The sequence below is a fragment of the Microcaecilia unicolor genome, chromosome 1 (genome assembly GCF_901765095.1).
Source record: "Microcaecilia unicolor chromosome 1, aMicUni1.1, whole genome shotgun sequence".
Classification (NCBI taxonomy): Eukaryota; Metazoa; Chordata; class Amphibia; order Gymnophiona; family Siphonopidae; genus Microcaecilia; species Microcaecilia unicolor.
In genome coordinates this window covers 164,881,540-164,908,272 of record NC_044031.1, presented here as the reverse complement: position 1 = coordinate 164,908,272, position 26,733 = coordinate 164,881,540, and the positions used below count along the sequence as shown (strand labels likewise).

Genomic DNA, 26,733 nt, shown 5'->3' with positions numbered 1-26,733 from the left:
AAATAGGTACTTATTTCAAGTCTATTATATAAAACACCTAGCTGCCTTTGGGACTCATTTTCAAAGCACTTAGACTTACAAAGTTCCATAGCAACATATGAAATTTTGTAAGTCTACATGCTTTGAAAACATGCCTCCATGTATCTTTGCTGCATTGTCCCTAGTATTTTACAGAAATTGTATCTTGATTGAGTCTGCAGATGCTAAAACCTGCTCGGATAAATCCAGCAACTACAGGACAATTCTTCAGCTACAGGGTTTCCTCATTCACAATACACAAATACCCAGCAATATTCCTCACATAATAAAAGTAGTTTAATCTCGCTCATAAGCAATTTTTTTTTACAGATTCTCAGAATTATAGCATACTCTAAGCACAATCATTCTTAGATGCTGTCGCCATTTTGGCTGCTCACTAAGGGCTTCTTTTACAAAGCTGTGCTAGCGATTCCCATAGGAATTGAATGGGCTTCCTCTCATTTTCTGCACCAAGAATTGGTAGCATGTCTTTGTAAAAAAGGCCCTAAGAGAGTTGTTATCCTGGATTCTGGACTGCTACCCTGATGAAGAAACTGAAACCTGGCCACGTTGGCAGCAGGTCTGGCTTCATTGTTGACATTCTTGAGCAGACTGCTGAATTACAGTTCAAGATAAGTACTCTTAAAAAATGTTTTTGCAAGCTGAAGTTACTAAAATTGTCAGAAGAAGATGTTTTTTCATATAAAAAGTTGCGATTGGTGAGGAAAGGCATCTCTAGCACTGAGAAGAATGATTGTACTTGGAGTATGCTGTAATTCTGAGGATCCCTAAAAAAAAAAATTGCTTATGAGAGAGGTTAAGCGACAGTTATTATGTGAGGAATATTGCTGGGGGGCCCTTTTACCAGGGCGCACCAAAAAGTGGCCTGTGCTGGTGTAGGCATGTGTTTTGGACGTGCGCAGGCCCATTTTTCATTGCGCCTGGAAAAAAAGGCATTTTTTTTGTGGCTGTAAATGGACGTGCCGCAAAATTAAAATGAGCGCAAGTCCATTTTCGGCCTGAGACCTTACAGCCACCCATTGACTTGGTGGTAAAGTCTCATGCGCTAACCATGGTGTCAGCGTACACTGCTGATTACCGCCTGGTTAGTGCCATGCGGTACAAAATAGAAAATATTTTCTATTGTGTGTTTTGGACACGCGTCAAAAATGGAATTACTGTCCGGGGCACGTGGTAGCCAGGGTTAGTTCCAATTTGACACTCTTTGGATGCACGTAGGTGCCTACACGCCTTAGTACAAGGACCACTGGGTTATTTGTGTATTGTGAACACCTGCTCGGAGGCAGGCCTAAATGTTCAGGTGTACATGCATATTTTATAAATAATGCACTCTACCCAAACTCCCCTGTACATGCCTACATGTGGGCACATAAAAGTATGCACCACCTTGGCACTGTGCAGAATCCATGAGATAATTTTATAAAAGGCCTTTACTTGCGAAAACTCCTTTTTAAAATTACCCCCATAAATTTAAAAGCATGCCTTGCTAAGTATCTGTAGCATAACTGGACCCTGAGAGAAATCTAAAATGTTTTTCCCTGGCTCCTTTGTACAATTTTCCCTGCAGATTACACCAACTGAAACATTGCTGCTTAGTAGGAACATGAGATTTGGTAGAAGGATACTGTAGGCATTGCAGTCGGTTTGTTTCTCTTGTACTGAAGTTTGAAGTACTAATAATATGCATCTTTCTCATACAGATATCTTGCAGCAGACAAAAATTTTCCAGTCCTTTTTGGAGCTGCCTGAAGAGAAACGCTCCGTTTTGCATAGACTGCTCTGCAAAATCCTGTGTCATGGGGAAACGGTGACATTGCTGGAAAATTTGGTAAGGTTCCTCTAACTCATAAACACTTTCAAACTGTGCCCAGAACCCAGGAGTACTCCGCTTTCCTCCTCTTACTGGGACGTGTGTATTTCTCTTCTTCTTTGCTTGCTGATAGTGGTGGCCTGAAAGCTGTACGCATATGACTTACATAAGGGGTTGAATTAGCACAAGTTTGAAGATTGAGGAATGGCACCAGTCAGCAAGGCTTCAACCCTAGTGATTCTTACCATCTTGAATGTTACAATATTTTTTGAAGCACAGATATTTGACAGGATGAACAGACACAGCAACTTCTAGTGATGTGAAAGGCTCCCCTCTCCCTCTTTCCTCAGTCTCATCTAATTGCTCCTAATAGATAGCAACTAGCTCTCCTGCTCTTCGTCACATGTCAAACTACAAGGACTGACCAAAAAAATAAAATCAACCCAACACCAGAAGAGCAGCAGAACTTTCCTTCTTTATTTTTAGCCTGTACCCCGCTCTGCTTGTCAGCTAGAGCGGTATAGAAAATCTTGGAAATAAATAAATAAAACTCTAAGTAAGAATGCCTACCACCAAAACAGTAGTGAGGTACCTTTGAGTTCCCACCACATGGCTCCTGATCCTTTTTCCTCCCAAGGGGCCCAAAACTGGCACCTATGGGAATGAAATCCTCTGTGGCAGCCTCCCTCCACCCTGGCAGACTGAATGCTAATACCATATCGGCTCCCGATAAAAGTAGAGCTAAAAGCAGCATAGATCCACATTACCACAGCTGTTCCTCAATGCTGACACCATCTCAAGCAACTTCTTTCTGCTTTGCACTGATCAGAGCCCCCTCCCCCATGCCAGAAGCAAAGCACTGAGAGAAAGCAGGCAGTAAATTCCCCTTCCTTGCTTCAGACAGCTGTACAGGCTTCTCTTGCTCCCAGACTTTAGCAGACCACAGGACTACAAAGGCCTCAAAGAAAGGGAAGTCTCAACAGATACAAATACAAGCCTAATCCCATTAAAGAGACAGTGAACCCCAAAAAAGAAAATCCCACTTGCCCCTCTTTCACAGAGCCTGTCGACTCTGCATGGGACCTCTAATCAGGAGTGGACACCTTGTTTTTATTTCCAGGAACAAGATGGTGCACTATCATGTCACTGTATACCAGGCTGCTGCCATCTAAAAGGAACCAAATTTGTCAAATCTTGCATGAATTCACCATAGACATTCAGAGGGATAATCACTTCTATCCCAAGTTCCTACAGAAGATTTCCAAGGTACTATCAATGTAGACCAGGGTGTCCTCAGATCCAGTCCTTGAGGTCCACAATGAATATGTATCAGATTTTTTTTCATGAAGTGGAAGCAGAGAATGCAAATAGATCTCATATATATTCATTGTGGACCTGAAAACCAGGCTGGGTTGTGGACCTCGAGGACTGGATTTGAGGATTCCTGCTGTAGAGGAACGCAATTGTGCAAAATACGATTTCAATGCAGATTTTCAGTCTCTGTCTAAGTCCTCCAAGATCTACAACTCAAGATCGGGCAGATACCACTCACAACCCAGGCAATGTCTAGATGCCTGAATCTAAAATACAAAGTTCACCAATCCAGGTCAGGTCCACAAACAACTTCTCATCAATATGTTTTATCTAAAGTGGTTCTAAAGAACATTCCAGGACACAAGTAAACCTTCCAGCTGGAAAAAAAAACAGAAAATCCTCTAGATCATAGGAAAAAAGTCTACCAGGACACCATGCTGAACTTGAGCATTGCAGCCCATCAGCTACGGGATGAAATGGTGATAAACTGACCTGGCACATCCTTATTTACCTCTTAACCTGCAAGAGCATGGCTTCCATTTTATCAGTGTCACATATGATGCTTTTGACAGTGCCTCCCACATTTCTGCCATTACCATTGGGGCACACAGAGCAGTTTCAGGTCTTTGGCCTCAAGGAGAACTTCCATGTCACTCTCACTGATGCTCCCTGTGTGGGTGACAATTTTTGAAGTGAAAAGAGAAAGACACATTGTCCTTCATTAAAGATCCAAGGTTTGAGAGCAGCTTTAGAGTAATCTTGTTACATCCTAGATTTATTTTGATCTAGTATTTTAGTTGTAATCCGCTATGTTATTGGTATTAGTGGTTTATAAATGAACTAACTGTAACTCCAACTAACAACCAGCCAGCACTGTTTAGGCCAATAAAAGCAACCCTTCACTCAGCCTTACTGTCCCTGAAAGCAATTCCAGCCTTACACATAACCTATGCTATAATGCCAGCCTGGGAAGCCTTACCAACACCATCAGGGGCCTTGCAAACAGAAGCAACAGTCTGCCACTATGAACAAACCTATCCCCAGTTTTTGACAATCCACATATAGAAGGCAAACTCCAACTCTTCGAAGAGAAGTGCCAATCCATAACGATGGACAAGTAGATACTCAAGATCATCACTCAAGATTACTGAATACACTTTCTCCAGATTTTCCCCAATAAAGCTACCTGAGAAGCCTTCCAGGATTCCCTTTCATCATGACAGGGTTCTAGCTTTAGAACTAGAATATTTCATAAGGGCCTATGTAGTGGAACTGGTACCTCTATTCCAGGTTTTACTCCGATTCTTCTAAGAGGTCAGGAGGTTTCCAAACCATTCTAGACCTAGGAAAGCTCAACAGATTCCTTTGGAAGGAGAAGTTCAAAATTAACTCCTTGGCCACCATAGTCCCAACAGCTTGACCCCAATGATGGGCTCGCCTCTTTGAACCTCAAAGATGAATAGGAATTTTCTCAACCATGATGCAATAATTACTACTACTACTATTTATCATTTCTATAGTGCTACAAGGCATACGCAGCGCTGTACACCATACACTAAAAAGACAATAATAATAATACTCACTACCATGCTTTTGTGACCTCAGAGCTCAACTGCTGTAATGTTATTTACTCAGGAATCCTCCCGTCAGAAATTGAGATTACAATCCCTCCAAAACAGCTGCCCATTTTCTCTGTCATGTGAAGATACAACTGTGTTACCCCACTGTTCCTTCAACTATGCTGGCTTCCAATAAAACATAAGATACAATTTAAAACCCTTGTTGTAGCCTTCAAGGCCCTACACTATCGCGCCCAAACTTAATCTATTCTCACAATACCTTACTTTTCTTCTCGGTTGTTGGGTTCCCTCTATGACCATAGATTAGTACTTCCAAGGTTTAATGGGAATTTACTAGAAACAGAGCATTTTTCTTCCAGGTCCCCTATCTTTGGAATAGTTTACCCCCTTTTGCTTTGTGCTGAGCCTGCTCTCAAGACTAGGGTTACCATATGGCTACAGAAAAAGGAGGACAGATTGAGCCAGTCTGGGTTTTACTTCCATTGCTTTCAATGGAAGCAAAACCCGGACTGGATCAATGTGTCCTCCTTTTTCCTGGAGCCATATGGTAACCCTACTCAAGACCTTCCAGACCAGTCATAACTTAAGACGTATTCATTTTCTTCTTGCCTTTGGTGACTGGTAGTTCTTGGGATGCCTGTCTTAACTTCAGTGTAGGTAAGAAGAAACTTTGATGAATGCCCTTGGTGTTCCTTTCTTCCTAATTTTGTTTTTAATTCTAAACGGCCTAGAAATGCTTTTGCAACTGAGGCAGTATAGTAAGTGCTTAATAAACAATACACAGACATTCGCATCTATCCACTTTATTGGTGGTTCCTGTGGTTCGAGTTTTTAAACTATCACTAACAATATAAGGTTCTTCCTGCCAGACTCCTCTGCACCTTGGGGTTCACCAAGTGCCTAGTGGTAGCAGCCACCTACCTCTGTAGGAATGGATATTTCATCATCTTTATTTGAGTGATTGGGTTGTGTCAGGGCAGACAGTACAAAATGTGTGTAATACCCTCCAGGCCACAATCTCAACACTTCAAAGTCTCAGATTCCTTGTTAGTGAATTTAAGTTGACTCTAATGCCATATCAGATCATCTACCAAACAAAAGGATGATTTCCCTACAGATTCGAAGCCACAGAAAACAAAGGAGTAGGGATCATATCATTGATTTTGGTTGGCCTATGTCCCTTCCCTACTCCTTTGTTTCTATATCAGATGATCTGACACCTAGGCACCATACTGGACACACAGACAGCCAAGGTATACCTTCCGGATGACTGGAAACAATACAAGTGCTATGCTCAGTTTCAAGGTTCCACAGTTCCAACTGCTTGAGACATGTATAGGCCTAGGATGCATATCTGCCGAAGTCCAAATCATCCTGTTTGCAAGACTCCATGTGCACCTTCTTCAGTGGCATTTCAAGCTTCACCGGGGCTAACACTGTCAGCGCCTGTTTCTCAAAGGTTCTCTGTAGGAAGTGTTTAGGCAGTTCCTAGACTGGTGGCAGGACAATGTCATTCTCGTCAATGGATACCCATTTCATATGCCACCCTGAACCTTCACTTTCACAACTGGAGCCTCCATGGCTGGAGGGGCAGCACATATTCTACACATGATTACCCAAGGCATGTGGACGACGCAAGAACACATCAACCCAACCAGTTAGAGTTTTGGTCAATATACTGGATCCTTCAGGCCTTTGCAATCAGAACATCCTCATTCAAACGAACAATCAAGTTATGTTCTAAATCAAGAAACTTGACTTGGGGTCCCTTTGCCTCTGATGACAATTGACCAGAACTTGCAACCTGGCACTTTCCCTGGGGGCAACTCTCTAAGCCACACATTTTCCCAGAGAACTAAATCACTCATTCGTAGACTCAAACCCCATGAATAGTCACTCGACAAATTGGCTGCCCAACAAATATTTGGCAAGTGGGGAATGCCAGGTACTTATCGCTTCACTATACCATACAATGCGAAGAGCAGCACCTTCTGTTCCCTGTACTTATGCAATGTGTTCGCAGTTTCCTGGGATCGGGGTCAAGTGTATGCATTTCCCTCATTCCTTCTCATTCTCAAGGTGCTCCAGAAAGTCCATCAGGACAAGGCCACATTAATTCTTATCACACCGCACTAACCAGGGCAAATCTGGTTCCCCAGACTACTTGCTGTCACCTTGATCCCACCAATTCCACTAGGATAACATCCAACTTTGCTGACCAAGCAAGGAGGTCAGTTGCTGCATCTCAATGTCAAGTCTTTATCGCTGACAGCCTGTCTGCTAAATAGCAAGCTTTAACCAGCCTGTCATTTCCTTTGGACATCATTATGGCCTCCAGAGAACTGGCCATGAAGCAGACATAGCAGTTTAAATGGAAGCAGTTTTCAGAATGGTGTAGGGCTAATAGGTGCCATCACCTAAGTACTGCCATACTGGGACAGACCGAAGGTCCATCAAGCCCAGCATCCTCTTTCTAACAGTGGCCAATCCAGGTCACAAGTATCTGCCAAGATCCCAAAAAAGTACAATACATTTTATGCTGCTTATCCTGGAAATAGTGAAACTTGTGCGACCCTATTCTACTTACAACTACTCATGTACAAGACTCTATAGTAGATAGGACTGTCTGGAGTAAATAGCTCTTGTGTTTTTAAGGGGAAAGTCTCATATACAGTCACTGGGTACTCTTACATCGTCTCACTCACTAACAGGTGAGACCCCTTCTGTGACAATTTTTAATCATCGACAAAACCCCCTTCCTTCCTTCCTTCCTTCCTTTGTGTGCTGTCAACCTATCTTGAAAACTACTTTTTTATATTTTAGACTTTTTTTCTTTTTTTAAGTTTTTTTGCTGCTATTCTCAGCGTTTTATGCTGCTATTCACAGCGTAACACGTTCGATCTTTCTTGCACACATATCCACTACCATAACAGTGCTAATTATGGCAGGCTTGTGGTGGTCACTTATCTGAACCCTCCGGTCTATTTTCAAATCTCAACGCCCCGACAGGTGCCTGTTTCGCTATCCAGCTTTGTCAAGGGGTATACTGTAACACCAGGTCTGTTGAAAAAAGGATAACGCCTGTCAGCTCTTATGTTAGCAATATTACCCCATCGGAAACGTTCATGGCCACTGCATACCTCTATGCACCACCTTCTTCCTTGAGCTGCCATGCCGAACAAATGCCAGCGGCGTCTTGTTAAAGGTGGCTGGACTGGAAATGACTTCACACCACCTTCTTCCTGTTGGTGAGTGAGAGTATCCAGTGACTGTATATGAGACTTTCCCCTTAAAAACACAAAAGCTGTTTACTCCAGACAGTCCTATCTACCATAGAGGCTTATCCTAGAAATAAGCAGTGGATTTTCCCCAGGTATTTGTAACGGGTACTTGGAAACAGGATCCTGGGCTTGATTGACCTTCGGGCTGTCCCAATATGGCAACATTTAGGGGCCTGTTTTCTAAGCAGCGTAAGCGTCAATGTGCGCCAAAATGGAGTTACCGCCCGAATACTGTGTGCCTCTTGCGGTAATTTCATTTTTGGTGCGCTCCCGATATGCACGTATGAAAAATATTTTTTATTTTTGGGCGCATGTAACGGGCGTTTGCCAAGTGGCATTTGACACTCGTAGATCATTACTGCCCGGATTCTTTACCGCTAGGTTAATGGTTGGCGATAAGGTCTCAGACCCAAAATGGACGTGCGGCAATTTTGATTTTGCCGGGACTCCTTAAGTACTTATGTAATATATTGATGGCACCATTGCAGAAATTGTTAGATAATGATCTGAGAAACTGTTCAAGCTGTAGACCCAATAGCCCAGGTCCCTATTATAACTAAATTGTCAGAAGCAGTCGTTGCACATAGACTACCACATCACATTGAAGAATTTGATTTGTTGGTGAGATTCAGTCTGATTTAGGAGTCAGCACAGTACAGATGATACCTTACTAGTTGTTCTCCTAAAAGATCTAAGGACTCAACTTGATAAATAGCAACAAAGTTTTATAATGCAGCTGGATCTAATGGCTGTATTTGATTTGATAAATCATGATATACTATTCACAGAATTAAATGAAATGGGAATAGTGGATAAGGTCTTACGCTGGTTTGAAGGCTTCCTGAAAAATCGGTCAATAAGAGTAGTTCAGAAAATGATATTTTCGATAAGTGGCGCTTGTTCTGTGAGGCTCCACAAGGGTCGCCCTGTCCCCAGTCTTATTTAATGTATATCTCTGTTCTTTATGCCAAATTCTCAGTCTTGAATGAATTTCACATTATTCATATATGGATTATATATTGTTATTTTTCCTGTTAGATGGATCTGTTAATCTGACATACTGACTATGGATAAAATATTTTCCCACATTCAGATTTGAATAAGTATGAAGGGTCTAAAATTAAATCCTGAAACAACAAAAATCTTATAGGTTAGAGATAAAAAGGATAACATCAGAACCCCTAAACATAGCAGGTGTATTTATTTATTTGTTACATTTGTACCCCACATTTTCCCACCTATTTGCAGGCTCAATGTGGCTTACATAGTACTGTGAGGTGATAGCCACCTCCAGTGGAACAAATACAGAGTGATGTTATTGTCAATGAAATAAATATGTACAGACATTTCAGGGAATCGTAGAGGGAAGTTATATAGTGTTTATTACAAGTTTAGGTTTCTTTGTGTTGCTGGGTTCAGGCACTTAAGTTAGGTCAGTGGGGTATGCCTTTTCGAACAGGTAGGTCTTTAGTGATTTCCGGAAGTTGAGGTGGTTATACATAGTTTTTACGGCTTTTGGAAGTGCATTCCAGAGTTGGGTGCTTATATAGGAGAAGCTGGATCCATAAATTGGTTTGTACTTGAGTCCTTTGCAACTAGGGTGGCGGAGATTTAAGTATGTTCGTCAATTACCCGCATATAGACTGGGTTAATGTAACATCTGTACACGCAAGGGACATAGGATTTCTTGATGAAATCAAGGACAGCTTCATGGAACAGCTAGTTCAGGAGCCGACAAGAGAAGGAAAAATACTAGACTTAGTCCTTAGTGGTGCAGGGGGTAACGATACGAGGGCCGCTTGATAACAGTGATCATAATATGATCGGTTTTGATATTGGCATTGAAGGAAGTGAAACTAGGAAATCAAGTACGCTAGCGTTTAACTATAGAAAAGGTGATTACGACAAAATGAGAAAAATGGTGAAAAAAAGACTGAAAGGAGCAGCTCGCAGAGTAAAAAACTTGCATCAGGCGTGGATGCTGTTTAAAAACACCATCCTTGAGGTTCAGGACAAATATATTCCACGTATTAGAAAAAAGGGAAAAAAGACTAAACGTCAGCCGGCGTGGCTAAACAGTAAGATAAAGGAAATCATTAGAGCCAAAAAACAATCCTTCAGAAAGTGGAGAAGAGAACCAACTGAAAGTAACAGGATAGATCATAAGGAATGCCAAGCCAAATGCAAAGCGGAGATAAGGAGGGCAAAAAAGGACTTTGAGAAGAAATTAGCGTTGGAAGCAAAAATACATAGTAAAAATTTTTTTAGATACATTAAAAGCAGGAAACCGGCCAAAGAGTCGGTTGGGCCGCTGGACGAAAATGGTGTTAAAGGGGCGATCAAGGAGGACAAAGCCGTAGCGGAGAAATTAAATTAATTCTTTGCTTCGGTCTTCACCGAGGAGGATTTGGGGGGGGACACCGGTGCCGGAAAGAATATTTGAAGCGGGGGAGTCGGAGAAACTAAACGAATTCTCTGTAACCTTGGAGGATGTAATGGGTCAGTTCAGCAAGCTGAAGAGTAGTAAATCACCGGGACCTGATGGTATTCATCCCAGAGTATTAATAGAACTAAAAAATGAACTTGCGGAGCTACTGTTAGAAATATGCAATCTGTCCCTAAAATCGAGTGTAGTACCGGGAGACTGGAGGGTAGCCAATGTTACTCCAATTTTTAAGAAGGGTTCAAGAGGAGATCCGGGAAATTATAGACCGGTGAGTCTGACGTCGGTGCCGGGCAAGATGGTGGAGGCTATTATTAAGAATAAAATTGCAGAGCATATACAAAAACATGGACTGATGAGACAAAGTCAGCACGGATTTAGTAAAGGGAAGTCTTGCCTCACCAATCTAATGCATTTTTTTGAGGGGGTAAGCAAACATGTGGACAATGGGGAGCCGGTTGATATTGTATATCTGGATTTTCAGAAGGCGTTTGACAAAGTGCCGCACGAAAGACTCCTGAAGAAATTGCAGAGTCATGGAATCGGAGGTAGGGTATTATTATGGATTAAGAACTGGTTGAAAGATAGGAAGCAGAGAGTAGGATTGCGTGGCCAGTATTCTCAGTGGAGGAGGGTAGTTAGTGGGGTCCCGCAGGGGTCTGTGCTGGGTCCGTTGCTTTTTAATGTATTTATAAATGACCTAGAGATGGGAATAACTAGTGAGGTAATTAAATTCGCCGATGACACAAAATTATTCAGGGTCGTCAAGTCGCAGGAGGAATGTGAACGATTACAGGAGGACCTTGCGAGACTGGGAGAATGGGCGTGCAAGTGGCAGATGAAGTTCAATGTTGACAAGTGCAAAGTGATGCATGTGGGTAAGAGGAACCCGAATTATAGCTACGTCTTGCAAGGTTCCGCGTTAGGAGTTACGGATCAAGAAAGGGATCTGGGTGTCGTCGTCGATGATACGCTGAAACCTTCTGCTCAGTGTGCTGCTGCGGCTAGGAAAGCGAATAGAATGTTGGGTGTTATTAGGAAGGGTATGGAGTCCAGGTGTGCGGATGTTATAATGCCGTTGTATCGCTCCATGGTGCGACCGCACCTGGAGTATTGTGTTCAGTACTGGTCTCCGTATCTCAAAAAAGATATAGTAGAATTGGAAAAGGTACAGCGAAGGGCGACGAAAATGATAGTGGGGATGGGACGACTTTCCTATGAAGAGAGGCTGAGAAGGCTAGGGCTTTTCAGCTTGGAGAAGAGACGGCTGAGGGGAGATATGATAGAAGTGTATAAAATAATGAGTGGAATGGATCGGGTGGATGTGAAGCGACTGTTCACGCTATCCAAAAATACTAGGACTAGAGGGCATGAGTTGAAGCTACAGTGTGGTAAATTTAAAACGAATCGGAGAAAATGTTTCTTCACCCAACGTGTAATTAGACTCTGGAATTCGTTGCCGGAGAACGTGGTACGGGCGGTTAGCTTGACGGAGTTTAAAAAGGGGTTAGATAGATTCCTAAAGGACAAGTCCATAGACCGCTATTAAATGGACTTGGAAAAATTCCGCATTTTTAGGTATAACTTGTCTGGAATGTTTTTACGTTTGGGGAGCGTGCCAGGTGCCCTTGACCTGGATTGGCCACTGTCGGTGACAGGATGCTGGGCTAGATGGACCTTTGGTCTTTCCCAGTATGGCACTACTTATGTACTTATGTACTTATGATCTGGTTGAGTTTCTGGTTGGCAGGTCTATGAGGTCAAACATATATCCCGAGACATCACCATAAATGATTTTGTGGACCAGGGTGCAAATTTTAAAAATAATACGTTCTTTGATTGGGAGCCAATGTAGTTTCTCTCGAAGGGGTTTGGTGCTTTCTAATCACGATTTTCCAAATATAAGCCTGGCTGCTGTGTTTTGAGCGGTCTGAAGCTTCTTTATAAGATTCTCTTTGCATCCCACATAAATTCCGTTGCAGTAGTCGGCATGGCTTAGTACCATTGATTGTACCAGGTTGCAGAATGTTGCCCTCGGGAAGAATGGTTTCACTCGTTTAAGTTTCCACATTGAGTGGAACATTTTCGTGATTGTAGAGTTAACTTGGTTCTCAAGTGTAAGGTTCCTGTCGATTGTGACAGTAAGGATTTTCAGGTTATCTGAAATAGGGAGGGTGTAGCCTGGGGTAATTAAGTTTGTGAGTATGTTTGTATTGTATCGGGATGAGAGAATGAGGCAGTGTGTTTTTTCTGTATTGAGTTTAAGTTGGAAAGCGTTTGCCCATGAGTTCATTGTATGCAAGCTGAGGTTGATTTCGTTGGTGATTTCTGTCAAATCATGTTTAAAAGGGATGAATATTGTAACATTGTCAGCATAGATGAGTGGGTTGAGGCCCTGAGTGGATAAGGTCTTGGCTAGTGGAGTCATCATTAGGTTGAAAAGGATCGGTGATAGTGGTGATCCTTGAGTACTCCACAGTCTGCTTTCCACGGGGATGATAAGTTTGAATTTAATTTCACTTGGTATGTTCTGGTGGTTAAGAAACCCTTGATCCAACTGAATATATTACCACCAATCCTGAAGTAGTCAAGGAGTCTTAGTAGTATATTATGGTTAACCATGTCAAAAGCACTAGATATGTCGAATTGGAGGAGAAGTATGCTGTTGCCTGTTGCTATTACCTGCCTGAATTTGGCCACCATGAGGGTAGTTAACACTGTTTCAGCGCTGTGGCGGGGGCAAAAACCCGATTGTGATTCATGTAGTATAGAGAATTTGTATATGTAATCGGTAAGCTGTTTGGTTACCATACTTTCCATCAGCTCTACTGGGCGGTAATTGGTGAGTTCATTTGGTTTTTTTTTTTGTATCCTTTGGTATTAGGGTAAGTAGGATGTTGCCCACTGTCATGGGAGATTAAGTTATAAGTATAAAGCTTAGTAGTTGGTATGGATAAGCATATTAAATAGAACAGCAGATAACTGCAGAGCCTATGCTTCTGTTTTAAATGGATACATTTTATCCATTTAGTGATGTGAATGAATAATTTGTGGATAATATTTAGAAAAAAAATGACTTGTGCATTGTCTTCGATCTTAGAAGTAACTCTACTTTTTACAGCTCTCTCCCTGTTAGTTGTATCTGTATATAACTATTTATTTATATATAAATGCTTATTTGGTGTTTATTCCTTTGGACAGTTAGGTGATATGTGTACAGGACAGAAACCTCACCTGACAGCACTGAATGAGTTAAAGTGGGAGCAACAGCAGAATATCCAGGACCTGTGGAAGCTCTTGGGATACACTGTAGAGAATGATCTGGTTTTGCAGCTGGAGGAGCATCAGCAAAAGAAACTTCTGTTGGCCACACACTGCCTCATAAGTGCTGTAGAAGGTGAATGAACGCCTTGTTTTTCTATTTTGGGCTGGTGCTGTTGTTTCTGTGGTCTAGGTTTAAACAAACTAAGTGAACAAGATGGTTCTTGCAAATCACTTGCACGTGGGAAAGGGAAAATAATTTTTGCACACTTGTCTCATATCTTTCCCACTTTTCCCCAAGCTCCCTGCCATCTGCGGCAGTTTGGGAAACAAGGACTCGGTATAAGAAGCACAACGTGGCATTTCATATGCTTATTTCATACAGCACAGCACAACTACATGAAATGTTTTCCTGCAAATGGTTCCCCAAATACTCTGCACTTAACTTATCTTTCCCCAGGATATGGTAAAGTACAATGATTGATTTGAGCTGATCACGGTAAGATTGTCAGGCAAGAGCAAAGCTTTGAGTTGGGGTGTGAATAGAGGGAGAGGGCTAACAAAACCAGTAGTGTTCAGAATGCTTTCAATACAGATGCTGGTTTGGGACTATGGAAAGCTGACACTTAAAAAAGTACAAAGGTGTATTGACAAGAGGCAAACAGAGGGAGAGTGGTGGGCTATTCTTTTTACATGGTTGAGAAGTAGGCCTTCTCTAAATTTAAAAAACAAATGAAATGCATTTCAGCCTTCTGTTTCAGTTGACTGCTTCTCTATAAATATTAAATATGGTCGAAGCCTGCATGCATCACTTTGCTGACTGTAAATTAGGTGCGGAGTATTCTGGTGGGACCACATAGAGTCCTTTTCTACCATCCACATTGGGACAAAGACTGTGCATACTTTTTCTCTGTGGACCTTTGCACAAGTATTCAAATTCAGGAGTACCCTTGTGCTCTCTCTTTGGAATTTGCCTCAGGTACTAAGTGTGTATAATCACCTACACCCAATTTTTTGGGCCGATAGACACTGGTGGAAAAGTATTTCTGGAATTGAAAATACCATCTACACGTGTATTTTCTTCCCAGACTTAAGCACGGCTCGGGAACACCTCACAATGAGGTTTCCCTATGTGTCCTTCTGTCTGTCCTACCCAGTGGTGTTCTGGCAAATGTTTAACAACAGGCTCTCTCCCCGGTCCCCCTCTGTGCCCCCCCATGCCCCTCTGCGCCCCCCCAGATTGCAGAGCTGGCTATAGCCGGGGAGAGAGCCTGAGGGGGGACAATGCATTACTCCAGGAAAAAAAAATTAAATGATCCCAGGTTCCAATCTAATTCATGTTTAATGTGCGATAAAATGCCATAAATAAGTAAATAAATATAAACTTTTAATGTTGAGCACCTGATTCTCAAAGTGAACATATTCCAAACACTATAATGAAAATAAAATGATTTTTTTTCTACCTTTGTTGTCTGGTGACTGATTTTCTGATCATGCTGGCCCAGTATCCGATTCTGCTGCTATCTGTCCTCTTAACTCCGTTTCCAGGGCTTCCTTTCCATTTATTTCTTTCCTTTCCTCCTTTCTTCTTCATTTCTGGTCCTCAGCTTCTGCCTATTTTCTTCATCCATGTGCGGTTTTTCTCCTCTCTTTCTTTTCCCTCCTCTCATCTCCTTCCTCACTCTTCCCTCCCCTCCCCTCCATCCATGTTCAGCATTTCTTCTCTCTCCCCCCCTTTCCATCCACCCATGTCCAGTGACCCTTCTGTCCCCCTGCTTGCATGCACCCAGCAACCCTCCTCTCCCCTGCCCTGCATGCACCCATACCCAGTGACCCTCCTTTCCCCTGCCCTCCATCCACCCATGTCCAGCAGTGACCCTCCTGCCTCCTCTCCCCTGCCCTCCATCCACCCATGTCCAGCAGTGACCCTCCTGCTTCCTCTACCCTGCCCTGCATGCACCCTTACCTAGTGACCCCGCTTTCCCCTGCCCTCCATCCACCCATGTCCAGCAGTGACCCTCCTGCCTCCTCTCCCCTGCCCTGCATGCACCCAGCCATACTCAGTGACCCTCCTTTCCCCTCCATCCACAAATGCCCAGCGACTCCCTTCTCTCCCCTGCCACCCCCTCCTGAGTTGTTGGCGAATTCTCCTCCCCTGCTCCCTCCCTCCCCATCTGATTCGGTCCCTCCCTCCCGATCCCTCACGTCACCGACTCGACCTGACTCTTTGCATTCTTCGGGGCAGGCAGTCTTGCCTGCCCGCTGCCAGAACTGACTCTCCCCCACTGGTGCTGCCGGCTGGTTCACGCTTCAAAATGGCCGCCAAGACTTCAGCAGAAGTCTCGCAAGGCCGCCTCTGGAAGTCTCAGCGGCCATTTTTAAAGTGCGAACCGGCGCCAAGACTGCCTGCCCCGAAGAATGCGAAGAGTCAGGTCGGGTCGGTGACGTGAGGGATTGGGAGGGAGGGAGCCAGGGATCGGATCGGGAGGGACGGAGAGGACCGGATCGAGAGGGAGGAGAAGAGCCGGCTTGCGCGTTTCAACAACCGGCTCGCAAGAGCCGAGCAAAGTTAACAACCCGCTCTTGCGAGCCGGTGCAAGCCGGCTCCAGCACATCACTGGTCCTACCCTTATCCTTATCTTCAATAGTCCCTTTCCCTATGTGGCCTTCTTTCTGTCCTACCAATATCCTTATTGGTCCTGTCTGTCTGTCCTGATTTAGATTGTAAGCTCATTTGAGCAGGGACTGTCTTTCTTCTTGTTCAATTGTGAAGTGCTGTGTACAACTGGTAGCGCTATAGAAATGATTTATAGTAGTAGTAGTAGTGAAAGCATGTGTATTTAGGAGCAACTCATAGATGTTCAGCTTGATTAAGGGAGGGCAGTTTTCAAACAGCCAATTCACACAAGTAAAATGCTTTTGTCCACTCAGCGCAGAGAAGGTGCAGTTAAAGAAAAAGCCTTCACTGACCTGGCATTGGGGGAGGTGCTTATAGAGGATTTAGGGGCATAGCGAAAGAATACATTTTGTGCTTTTGTAACTCCTGAAAGCTGATCAAGCCAGACACAATTAAGCTTATACAAGAACCAAAAGTTTGACCATGTCACACCTCTGCTCAAGCAGGCACACTGGCTGCTGATATCTCATCGCATTACATATAAAATTCTCATGTTGGTCCATAAGAAACAGCAGTGAGGATATAATTTCTTTATTTCACACCATCTAACACCTTACATCTCTCACAGGACACTAAAATTGAGTCACCAGCTGGTGTGGTGCTTGGTCTGCTCATGGTGGTGGGAGAGAGGTCTGCTGCTGCTATGTAGGCTCTGGTTGGGCAAAGTTGTGCAGCAGGCCAGGAAGATGTTGACCACCTGGGGAGGTGTAGAGGAGCCCCCCCCCGAACAGTCGAAGCATCGAAAGTGATTCTTTAGATGACCAAAGGCCCTTTCAGTGATGGCATGGGTGCTGTTATGGGCTCTGCCTTATTTTGGGAGTGTACAAGGGGGGGGGGGTCATGAGCAAGGTTCACTGGGGGTAGTCACTGTCATCTTGGGGGAGGGTGTCAGGATAAAGATCACAGACAGTTGATTCAGAGAGTATTCAACAAACTGACAACTACAGTGTATTGAAAAATTATTTAATCATGAGCATTTTCAATTAGTGGTACAAGTACTGTTTTTGTTGCAGTTTGATTACTGTACCTCACTGCATATAGGTTGTTTGAAGACATCTCTTAGACGCTTCCAAGTATTGCAGAATACTGCAGCAAAACTAATGTATACGGTAAGCGAAGATCAGATTGGGCTACACCATTATTGAGAAGCCGTCATTGGCTCCCAACAGAAGCTTTCTGCCACTTTAAACTTTGTATGTTAGTACATAAGATATTGTATGGACAATCCCCAGAGTATATGTTTAGTTTATTTATTTGTTGCATTTGTACCCCACATTTTCCCACCTATTTGCAGGCTCAATGTGGCTTACATAGTACTGTCAAAGGCATTTGCCCAGTCGGTTGATAACAAATACAAGGTTGTATAGTGATCGTATGAGATATAAGTGGAGGGTCGGAAGGGATGACGATTGTGTGTTGTCCAGTACGATTATAATCATGCTGTTTTGCTGGGTGAACAGGTTTACATTGGGTTGTTGGGGTAGGCCGTTTTGAAGAGGTTGGTTTTTAGTGATTTCCTGAAGTTCAGGTGGTCGTGGATTGTTTTCACAGCTTTTGGGAGGCCATTCCATAGTTTTGCGCTTACGTAGGAGAAGCTAAAGTTGTTTTGTATTTCAGTCCTTTGCAATTTGGGTAGTGTAGGTTTAGGTAGGATCTTGATGATCTGACTTTATTTCTTATTGGTAGATCTATAAGGTCTGTCATGTATCCTGGGACTATGCCGTATATGATTTTGTGGACTAAGGTACAGATTTTGAAGGCGATCCGTTCTTTGATTGGGAGCCAGTGCAACTTTTCTTGAAGTTTAATTGCTGTAATGTCAACTAATTGCTCTCTCTGATCAAAAGATTATGTTCTGCAATATCCTATGCTTAAGGGAGTAAAATTTATATCTATCTATTCGGTGGGCTTTTCTTATCCATCTGTTCAATGTTGGAATCCTCTTCTATTAGAATTGAGATTGATCCTATGTTATTTGAAATTTTGTAAATTGTTAAAAGCATATTTATTTTAAAAATACTTGCTGTAATTTTTTTTAAATTATTCATATTTTAATATGATATATCTTTCTAGTGAGGACTAGTATTCTTATATTGTAATCCGCATTATTATGAGATTCCAGTGCTGCTTACCTATGAGCGAGCTTGCCAGTGATTTCCCCATGGTCTCAAGACGTTGATAGATTCCTGAGTGCTGTAGAATGTATACATCATGGTAGGACCCCATGTACCGAGCACACACATCCTCTGTCTCCCCCTGGGCATCACACACCCACCTGCATGTTCAGAAAGTGCTAGGTGTCCTCGGGTTCCTGGGGAGGGGGAAGGAGTCTGAGGGCCATGTGTGTGCAGTTGATGACCCTTAAGACCGAGGGGAAGCCTTTGAGTAAAAGTGGATCATGTTGTTCTGGCGGGCCTGGACAGTGCTGGAGAAGATGTAGTGTGAGGTGAGGAGGCCTGAGAAACCAGGGAAACTGGTTTCAATTCACACTGTAGCTCCTTGTGACTCTGGGCAAGTCACTTAACCCTCCATTGCCCCAGGTACGAATTAAGTACCTGTATATAATATGTAACCTATTTTGATTATAAGTGCAGAAAGGTGGTATATCACATCCCCTCCCCTTTAAAACACAGCTTTAGAAGTATTCCAGCTTTTTCCAGTTAGTCCTCTCATTCAAACATGAATAATCAGATGCACTGACTGTGGTTTCTTTCCTTTAATAGAACTGGATGATTCAGCCTTAGCTGTACTCGAGACTTACTGTGATCTGCATCTTATACCAGCCTTGAGTTGTTTGGTGAGTAATCTGAAGGTGCGAGTGGCATTTGCCTCTGTACTTGCTGAGGACATAGACACCATCTCTCCAGGCAGAAGTATGAGGTTAGCAGACAGCGGGGCTCATTTTCAAAGCACAAAGTTCCATCAGGGCCGCAGCTGGGCCCAGGACTGGACTGCCACAACCGCCCCCCACACCTTTCTGTCTCTGAGTCAGTGCTGCGCTGCACACCCTGTCCTCTCCTCCTCTTCTGGAGTTGGGACCTGGATGATTGCATTAACGCAATATCGCATTAATGTAATCATCTGAATCTTGGGAGACACGCAGGAGAGGACAGACCCAGAAGCAGGCAGGAAGAAGCTTGCCGGCACTGGGCCTGTACCCAGTGGTGTGCTGGTAAATTTTTAACAACAGGCTCTCTCCTCGGTCCACCTCGGCGCCCCCCCCCCCCCAAAAAAAAAAATTGCAGAGCTGGTTATACCCGGGGGGGGGGGGGGGGGGGGGGGGGGGGGGGCAGCGGCCAACACATTACTCTCTCCAGGAAAAAAAAATTAAATGATCCCAGGTTCCAATCTAATTCATGTTTAATATGGGATAAAATGCCATAAATAAGTAAATAAACATAAACTTTTAACATTCAGCACCTGATTCTCAAAGTGGACATATTCCAAACACTATAATGAAAATAAAATAATTTTTTTTCTACCTTTGTTGTCTGGTGACTTTGTTTCTCTGATCATGCTGGTCCAGTATCTGATTCTGCTGCTATCTGTTCCCTTGACTCCGTTTCCAGGGCTTCCTTTCCATTTATTTCTTTTCTTTCCTCCTTTCTTCTTCATTTCTGGTCCTCCGCATACTTGACTGTACAGTGGATCCAGCTTCTGCCTATTTTCTCCATCCATGTGCAGTTTCTCTCCTCACTTCCTTTTCCCTCATCTAATCTCCTTCCTCTATCTTCCCTCCATGTCCAGCATTTCTTCTCTCTCCCTTCCCTCCCCTCCATCCATGTCCAGAATTTCTCTTGCTCTCCCCGCCATCCATGTCCTGAAACTCTCCTCTCTCCCCTGCCCATCTCTATCCATCCATGCCCAGCAATTCTCTCCTCTGCCCATCCATGCCCAGCAATTCTCTCCCCTGCCTCCCTCTGCCCGTCCATGCCCAGCAATTCTCTCCCCTGCCTCCCTCTGCCCGTCCATGCCCAGCAGTTCTCTCCCCTGCCCCCCTCTGCCCGTCCATGCCCAGCAATTCTCTCCCCTGCCCATCCATGCCCAGCAATTCTCTCCCCTGCCCCCCTCTGCCCATCCATGCCCAGCAGTTCTCCTCCCTCCCCTGCCCTCCCGCTCCCATCCATGTGTAGCGATGTCCTTCGCCCCCCCCCATCCTCCCCTGCCCCTCCCATCCGTTAGTTTCAAATACCTGCATCGAAGCGCCGCCTTATTTCAAGCCCTGCTGCCCGTCTCCAGCTGCCTTTCCTGATTGCTTCTCAGGAGTTCGGTTCTTTGCGCCGTTAGTCCCGCCGCGGGAAAAGGAAATGACGTCAGAATGACGTCAGAAGGCGGGACTAAGGGCGCGAACCGAACTCCTGAGAAGCAATCAGGAAAGGCAGCTGGAGACGGGCAGCAGGACTTTAAATAAGGTGGCGCTTCCAGGCAGGTATTTGAAACTGACGGATGGGAGCGGCAGGGGAGGATAGGGGGGCGAAGGACAATCTCTACAAATGGATGGGAGGGGAGGTAAGCATGGCGCCCTCCTGCCATGCTTACCTCGTGCAATGGAGCCGGCTCGCCCCTTACAACAACCGGCTCGCAAGAGCTGTCAAAATTTAACAAGCGGCTCTTGCGAGCCGGTGCGAGCGGCTCCAGCACACCACTGCCTGTACCCCCCCCCCCCCCCCCTTGGAGGCTGGGCCTGGGGAATTTAGCCTTGCCCCCCCCCAGCCCTGAGGTCCATAGATTACGGTGGGGCTTATTTTCAAAGTTCTCAGACTTACAAAGTTCTGTAGGTTACTATGGAATTTTGTAAGTATAAGTGCTTTGAAAATATGCCTCAATGTGACCTGGAGCAACAGTTGTTGTAGGCCAATGTAGATCTGATACTTTGGGTTATAGAGCTGTGGCTGTTTGCTGCCTACTTTCAGGGTTACACATCCCAACAAACACTGGCTAGCAAAAACTGACATCAGAAGCTTCAGGGGCATATTCAGGCAACTTGAAAGTTGAATCATAGAGTGACTTCAGAAAGTCTCTTTCTGACTTCAATTTAAAATATGCACTCTGGTTCTGGGCACCCCTTCATACCTGGCTCTTCTATTGTTTCCATGTAAAATCCCCCCTACTTTCTCCATTCTTCCTGTGGACTTCACCTAGTTGTTCTATGATCTGTTTCTAATGCTCATCTGGATTTGACCAGGAGCACAGCTTTCTTTTTCCTGTGCCTCCCTCTCTGGAATTCTCTTCTGTCATCACTACAACTTGAGACTTCATACTCTTAAGTTTAAAGTGGTCCTGAAGACCCACTTCCCGCTAGCTTTTGAGGGATTTCTGTGAGGAGCTGTGGAAGAAACTTACTACCCTTTCCTTGTCATCAAGCAGATGAAGCCATTACGTATGGGTTATGTCCATCAACCAGCAGGGGAGATAGAGAGCACTCAAACTTTCACAGTGCCCTCTTGGCCAGCTAGCTCCACTGCCTCTTCAGTATTCTCTATCTCCCTTAGCAGGGTGGCTGCAGCTTGTTCGAGCTCCAGAAAAATCTGCCGGGAGGTGGTTCCTGGCTTGCCAGTTGTTAACCGGGGTGTTGGAGGCTATAGCAGCTTCACTTTAAAGGCACATAGGTTAGCCCTTTCCCTGCCTTACCCATAACTCTGTGGATGTGGACATATTGCCTTGCTTTCCCTGTCCTTACCCACCAACAGTGGATGCAGGCATATAGGTTCGCCCTTTCCCTGCCTTTCCCACTTATCTGAGCCTCCGGAGTCTTCAATACCTCTGCTTTCCTAACAGCTTAAACAAACAAACAAAAAAAAGTCGCGTCGTGTTTTTAAACGCAGAGACGCTGGAACAGAGGTTTTTGACCTGATTTTCAGCAGGATCGTAGTTGTACACTAGATCCTTTGAGGTAAGAGTGTTTTCCAACTCTTCCGGGGTGGGCCCGCGATCGGGGCGATTTTGGCGCGAACCGCCATTTTGGATTTTACCGCCGTTTTTCGGCGATGGCTGCGGACAATGTAAAGCGCTGTTCCACTTGTGGCAAGCGCAAATCAGCAGCAGGGCTCTGTAAATCATGCTGTATTGGCGTAGGAGCCGGCCCGAGCATGGCGAGCGATGTTTCTTCCCGCTCTGAGCTGGCAGCGGGCGCCATTTTGCTTACACCGCATGGCGCGGCCTCCGTGGACACGGAGAGACCTGAGCCGGGTGGGGCACCTCGAGATGAGGTTATTTCAGGAGTGACTAGCACCGGACAGGATTTGGGTGCCCAGGGTGAGATTTTCTCCCCGGATTTTGTGCTTTTGCTGCATAAAGCATACATGATGAAAAGAGCCCTCCCTCAAGGGTCGCCTGAGGCTCCTCTGATTGCCCCCCCCCCGATGGATTCTGGCCTGGGACTGCCCAGTGAGGCTTTTTTCCCGGATGCTTGGCCTAAAGATAAGCGCAGAAGGGTTAATTCCCCTTCAGATTGTGGTGCACCTTTTTCCCCCCCGTGGTCGGGGTGTGAGGATTTGGAGAACTCTGACAGACGGTCTGAGGAACCAGAGTCAGGTGCGGATTTACCACAGGATCTGGATGATCCCTCCGCGGTGAGGATTTTCCACCGTGATGAGCTGCCAGCGCTTATTTCAGATACCCTGCAGGCCCTCTCGATTGAAGATCCTGACAGTGGCATGGCCTCCTCGGGTAATCCCAGGATGGCTAGTACCAAGAAAGCTGCTCGGGCCTTCCCTTTGCATGACTCCATCCTAGAGCTTGTTTCGGCTCAGTGGGCTGACCCCAAGGGACCTTTGAGAGTTTCCAGGGCTATGGGGCAGTTATACCCTCTGCGTGAGGGACATATGGCTCATTTTCAAATGCCTACAGTGGATGCCCTAGTCACTGCGGTGACAAAGAGAACTACCCTCCCTGTTGAAGGAGGTGTTGCCCTGAAGGATGTTCAAGACCGTAGGCTGGAAACAGTGTTGAAACGGTCCTTTGAAATTGCAGGTCTCACTGTTCGGGCGTCTGCATGCAGCTGTTATGCTGTGAGAGCCTGCCTAGCTTGGCTGCAACAGGCAGTGGCTCAGCCCGGAGATGGAGCGGAGCCCTTCTTGGATGTGGCTCCGCGGATGGAGGTGGCCTTGTCCTTTCTGGCTGATGCCCTTTATGACCTTGTCAGAGCTTCGGCTAAACAAATGGCAGTAGCAGTGGCGGCTCGCCGTCGTCTGTGGCTACGACACTGGGCAGCGGACATGGCCTCTAAGCAAAGGTTGGTGAAGTTGCCTTTTCAAGGACTTCTCCTATTTGGTGAGGAGTTAGAGAAAATTGTGAAAGGCCTGGGTGATCCAAAACCCCAGCGCTTGCCCGAAGATAGGCAGAGGCCTTCCTCTAAGGGCCAGGCGGTCCACTCCTCGTACAGACCTCGCTTCCGTGAAGCTAGAAGGTACCGGCCGGGGCTTTCTGCTGGGTTCACTTCACGTGCCCGTAGTCAGCAGAGGAACTCCTTTCGCTCGGACAAGCGTTCCGCAGCCGGTGGCTCAAGACCAGGAGTTCAGGGGCGACCCTCTCAATGATGGTGCGCCGGCCCTCTCCTCGATGCCTGTCATCGGAGGACGGCTTTCCCTCTTTGTCGAGGAGTGGGCCAAGATTTCCTCAGATCAGTGGGTTCTGGACCTGATCAGAGATGGATACAGAATAGAATTCAACGCCCCAGTAAGAGACGTGTTTGTGGAGTCCCGATGCGGTTCTGCCGTCAAACGGGCGGCGGTGGAGGAGACTTTACAAGGTCTGATTCAGTTAGGGGCAGTGACCCCGGTGCCTCCCGCCGAGCAAGGCTGCGGCCGATACTCCATCTACTTTGTGGTGCCGCGAAAAGGTGGGTCCTTTCGCCCTATTCTGGACTTAAAAGAAGTGAACAAGTCCTTGAGAGTGCGGCATTTCCACATGGAATCCCTGCGCTCCGTCATTGCGGCGGTTCAGCCAGGAGAGTTTCTCACGTCTCTAGACCTGAAAGAAGAGAGTTTTTGGGGGCCAGGTTCGACACAGTCTCGGGCTATGTGTTCCTACCCGAGCCAAGGCGGTGCAAGCTTCAGAATCAGGTCCGTCTGCTCCTGAGGATGCCCCGCCCGCAAGCGTGGGACATTGTCCAGCTGCTGGGATCGATGACAGCCACGATGGAAGTGGTACCCTGGGCGAGAGCGCACCTGAGACCTCTACAGTATTCCCTACTCCGGAGATGGTCTCCTATTTCTCAGGATTACCAATGCAGACTTACTTGGCTCCCTGTGGCCCGTCTCAGCATGGAGTGGTGGCTCTCGGACAGCATGCTGCGGCGAGGAATGCCGCTGACGCTCCCCGTTTGGTGCCTAGTGGTAACAGATGCCAGCCTGAAGGGCTGGGGCGCACACTGCAAGGGGAAGCATGCCCAGGGTCTATGGACACCCGAGGAGTCGGACTGGTCCATCAACCGCCTAGAGTTGAAAGCGGTGTTTCAGGCGCTTCTGGCCTTTCAAGTGACCCTGGAAGGATTAGCTGTCAGAGTGATGTCGGACAACACGACAACGGTGGCCTATATAAATTGACAAGGCGGAACAAGGTGCAGAGCACTAGCCGCGCAGGCCGAACTGATTTGCCACTGGGCCGAGCTGCATCTTCAGTGTCTGTCGGCAGCTCATATTGCAGGTCAGAGCAATGTGCAGGCCGATTATCTGAGCAGGCATCAGATCGATCCAGCAGAATGGAATCTGGCAGACGAAGTATTCCTGCAGATCTGTGCCAAATGGGGCAAGCCCGTGATGGATCTAATGGCGACAAGTGCCAATACCAAAGTCCCGTGCTTCTTCAGCAGACGGAGAGATCCTCGCTCGGCGGGGTTGGATGCCTTGGCTCAACCCTGGCCTCCGGGTCTACTTTATGTGTTTCCCCCATGGTCCTTGATAGGGCGCCTGCTCTTGCGGATTCGGCTGCACCCAGGAGAAGTGGTCCTCATCGCCCCGGATTGGCCAAGGAGACCTTGGTATGCAGACCTCCGACAGATGCTCCTGGAGGCTCCTCTGCCGTTACCTCTGGTACCGAACCTGTTGACTCAGGGACCGGTAGCCATGGAGGACACCGGCCGCTTTGGTCTTACGGCATGGCTATTGAGAGGGCGCAATTGAGGGATAAAGGTTATTCCAATAAAGTTATTTCCACTCTCCTGCAAGCCCGCAAGCGGTCCACTTCCGTGGCTTATGCCAGGATTTGGTGCCTGTTTGAGTCTTGGTGTGCTTCCAGAGCCATTGTTCCAATGCGGGCTCCTGTCTCGCCGATTCTGGACTTTTTGCAGGAAGGTGTACAAAAAGGCTTGGCCTATAATTCCCTGCGGGTGCAGGTGGCAGCGTTGGCCTCCCTTCGTGGTAAGGTGGAAGGCGTGTCTTTGGCTGCTCACCCAGATGTGGCACGGTTTCTTAGAGGGGTGCTTCGGCTCCGACCTCCAGTGCGAGCACCCTGTCCAGCTTGGAACCTGGGGCTAGTTTTGAAAACCCTGCAGGCATCTCCTTTTGAGCCGCTTCGGCGAGCATCGGAGAAAGACTTGACACTGAAGGCCGTTTTTCTGGTGGCCATAACCTCGGCGAGACGGGTGTCAGAGCTCCAGGCGCTGTCCTGTAGAGACCCATTTCAGCAATTTTCAGAGTCCGGAGTCACGGTTCGGACAGTGCCTTCCTTTATGCCTAAGGTGGTTTCAGCCTTTCACTTAAACCAGCCTATTTTCTTGCCCTCTTTTTCAGAGGAAGAGTTTCCAGAATCTTTTGGGCAGCTGCACCTTTTGGATGTGCGCAGGACTCTGCTGCAGTATCTGCGAGTTACTAACTCTTTCAGGACTTCTGATCATCTGTTTGTTTTGCTATCCGGTTCTCGCAGAGGGTCTTCAGCGTCTAAGGCCACTATTGCCCGCTTGCTCAAAGAAACTATCTTTTCAGCTTATCTGCTGGCCGGCAGGGTTCCGCCTGTAGCCTTTAAGGCACATTCTACTAGAGCGATTTCTTCCTCTTGGGCTGAAACTGGAGCACTCTCTCTTCAAGAGATATGCAGTGCAGCAACATGGGCTTCTAAGCTCTCCTTTGCCCGACATTACAGGCTGGATGTGGCTGCCAGGAGGGATGCGCGTTTTGGTGCACAAGTGCTAGCGCGTGGTGTGGCTTGTTCCCACCCTATCTAGGGATTGCTTTGTTACATCCCATACGTAATGTCTTCATCTGCTTGATGACAAGGAAGGGAAAAGTAGGTTCTTACCTTGGTAATTTTCTTTCCTTTAGTCATAGCAGATGAAGCCATGAGCCCTCCCTGTATGATTGTCTGTATGCTGTGAATCTGTTTTTCAGGTT

At 45.9% G+C, this 26,733-nt stretch overlaps 1 protein-coding gene across 6 annotated transcripts in view; it reads left to right on the top strand.

The window, feature by feature from the left end:
• The window catches only part of GSDME (gasdermin E), a 154,671-nt gene that overhangs the window by 97,708 nt on the left and 30,230 nt on the right, over positions 1 to 26,733 (top strand). For all 6 annotated transcript variants that reach the window (XM_030202066.1, XM_030202090.1, XM_030202100.1 and 3 more), the window contains exons 7-9: positions 1,740 to 1,867; positions 13,669 to 13,864; positions 19,129 to 19,202. In XM_030202066.1, coding sequence (XP_030057926.1) covers positions 1,740 to 1,867; positions 13,669 to 13,864; positions 19,129 to 19,202 — 398 coding nt within the window. The remainder of the gene's footprint in view (positions 1 to 1,739; positions 1,868 to 13,668; positions 13,865 to 19,128; positions 19,203 to 26,733) is intronic.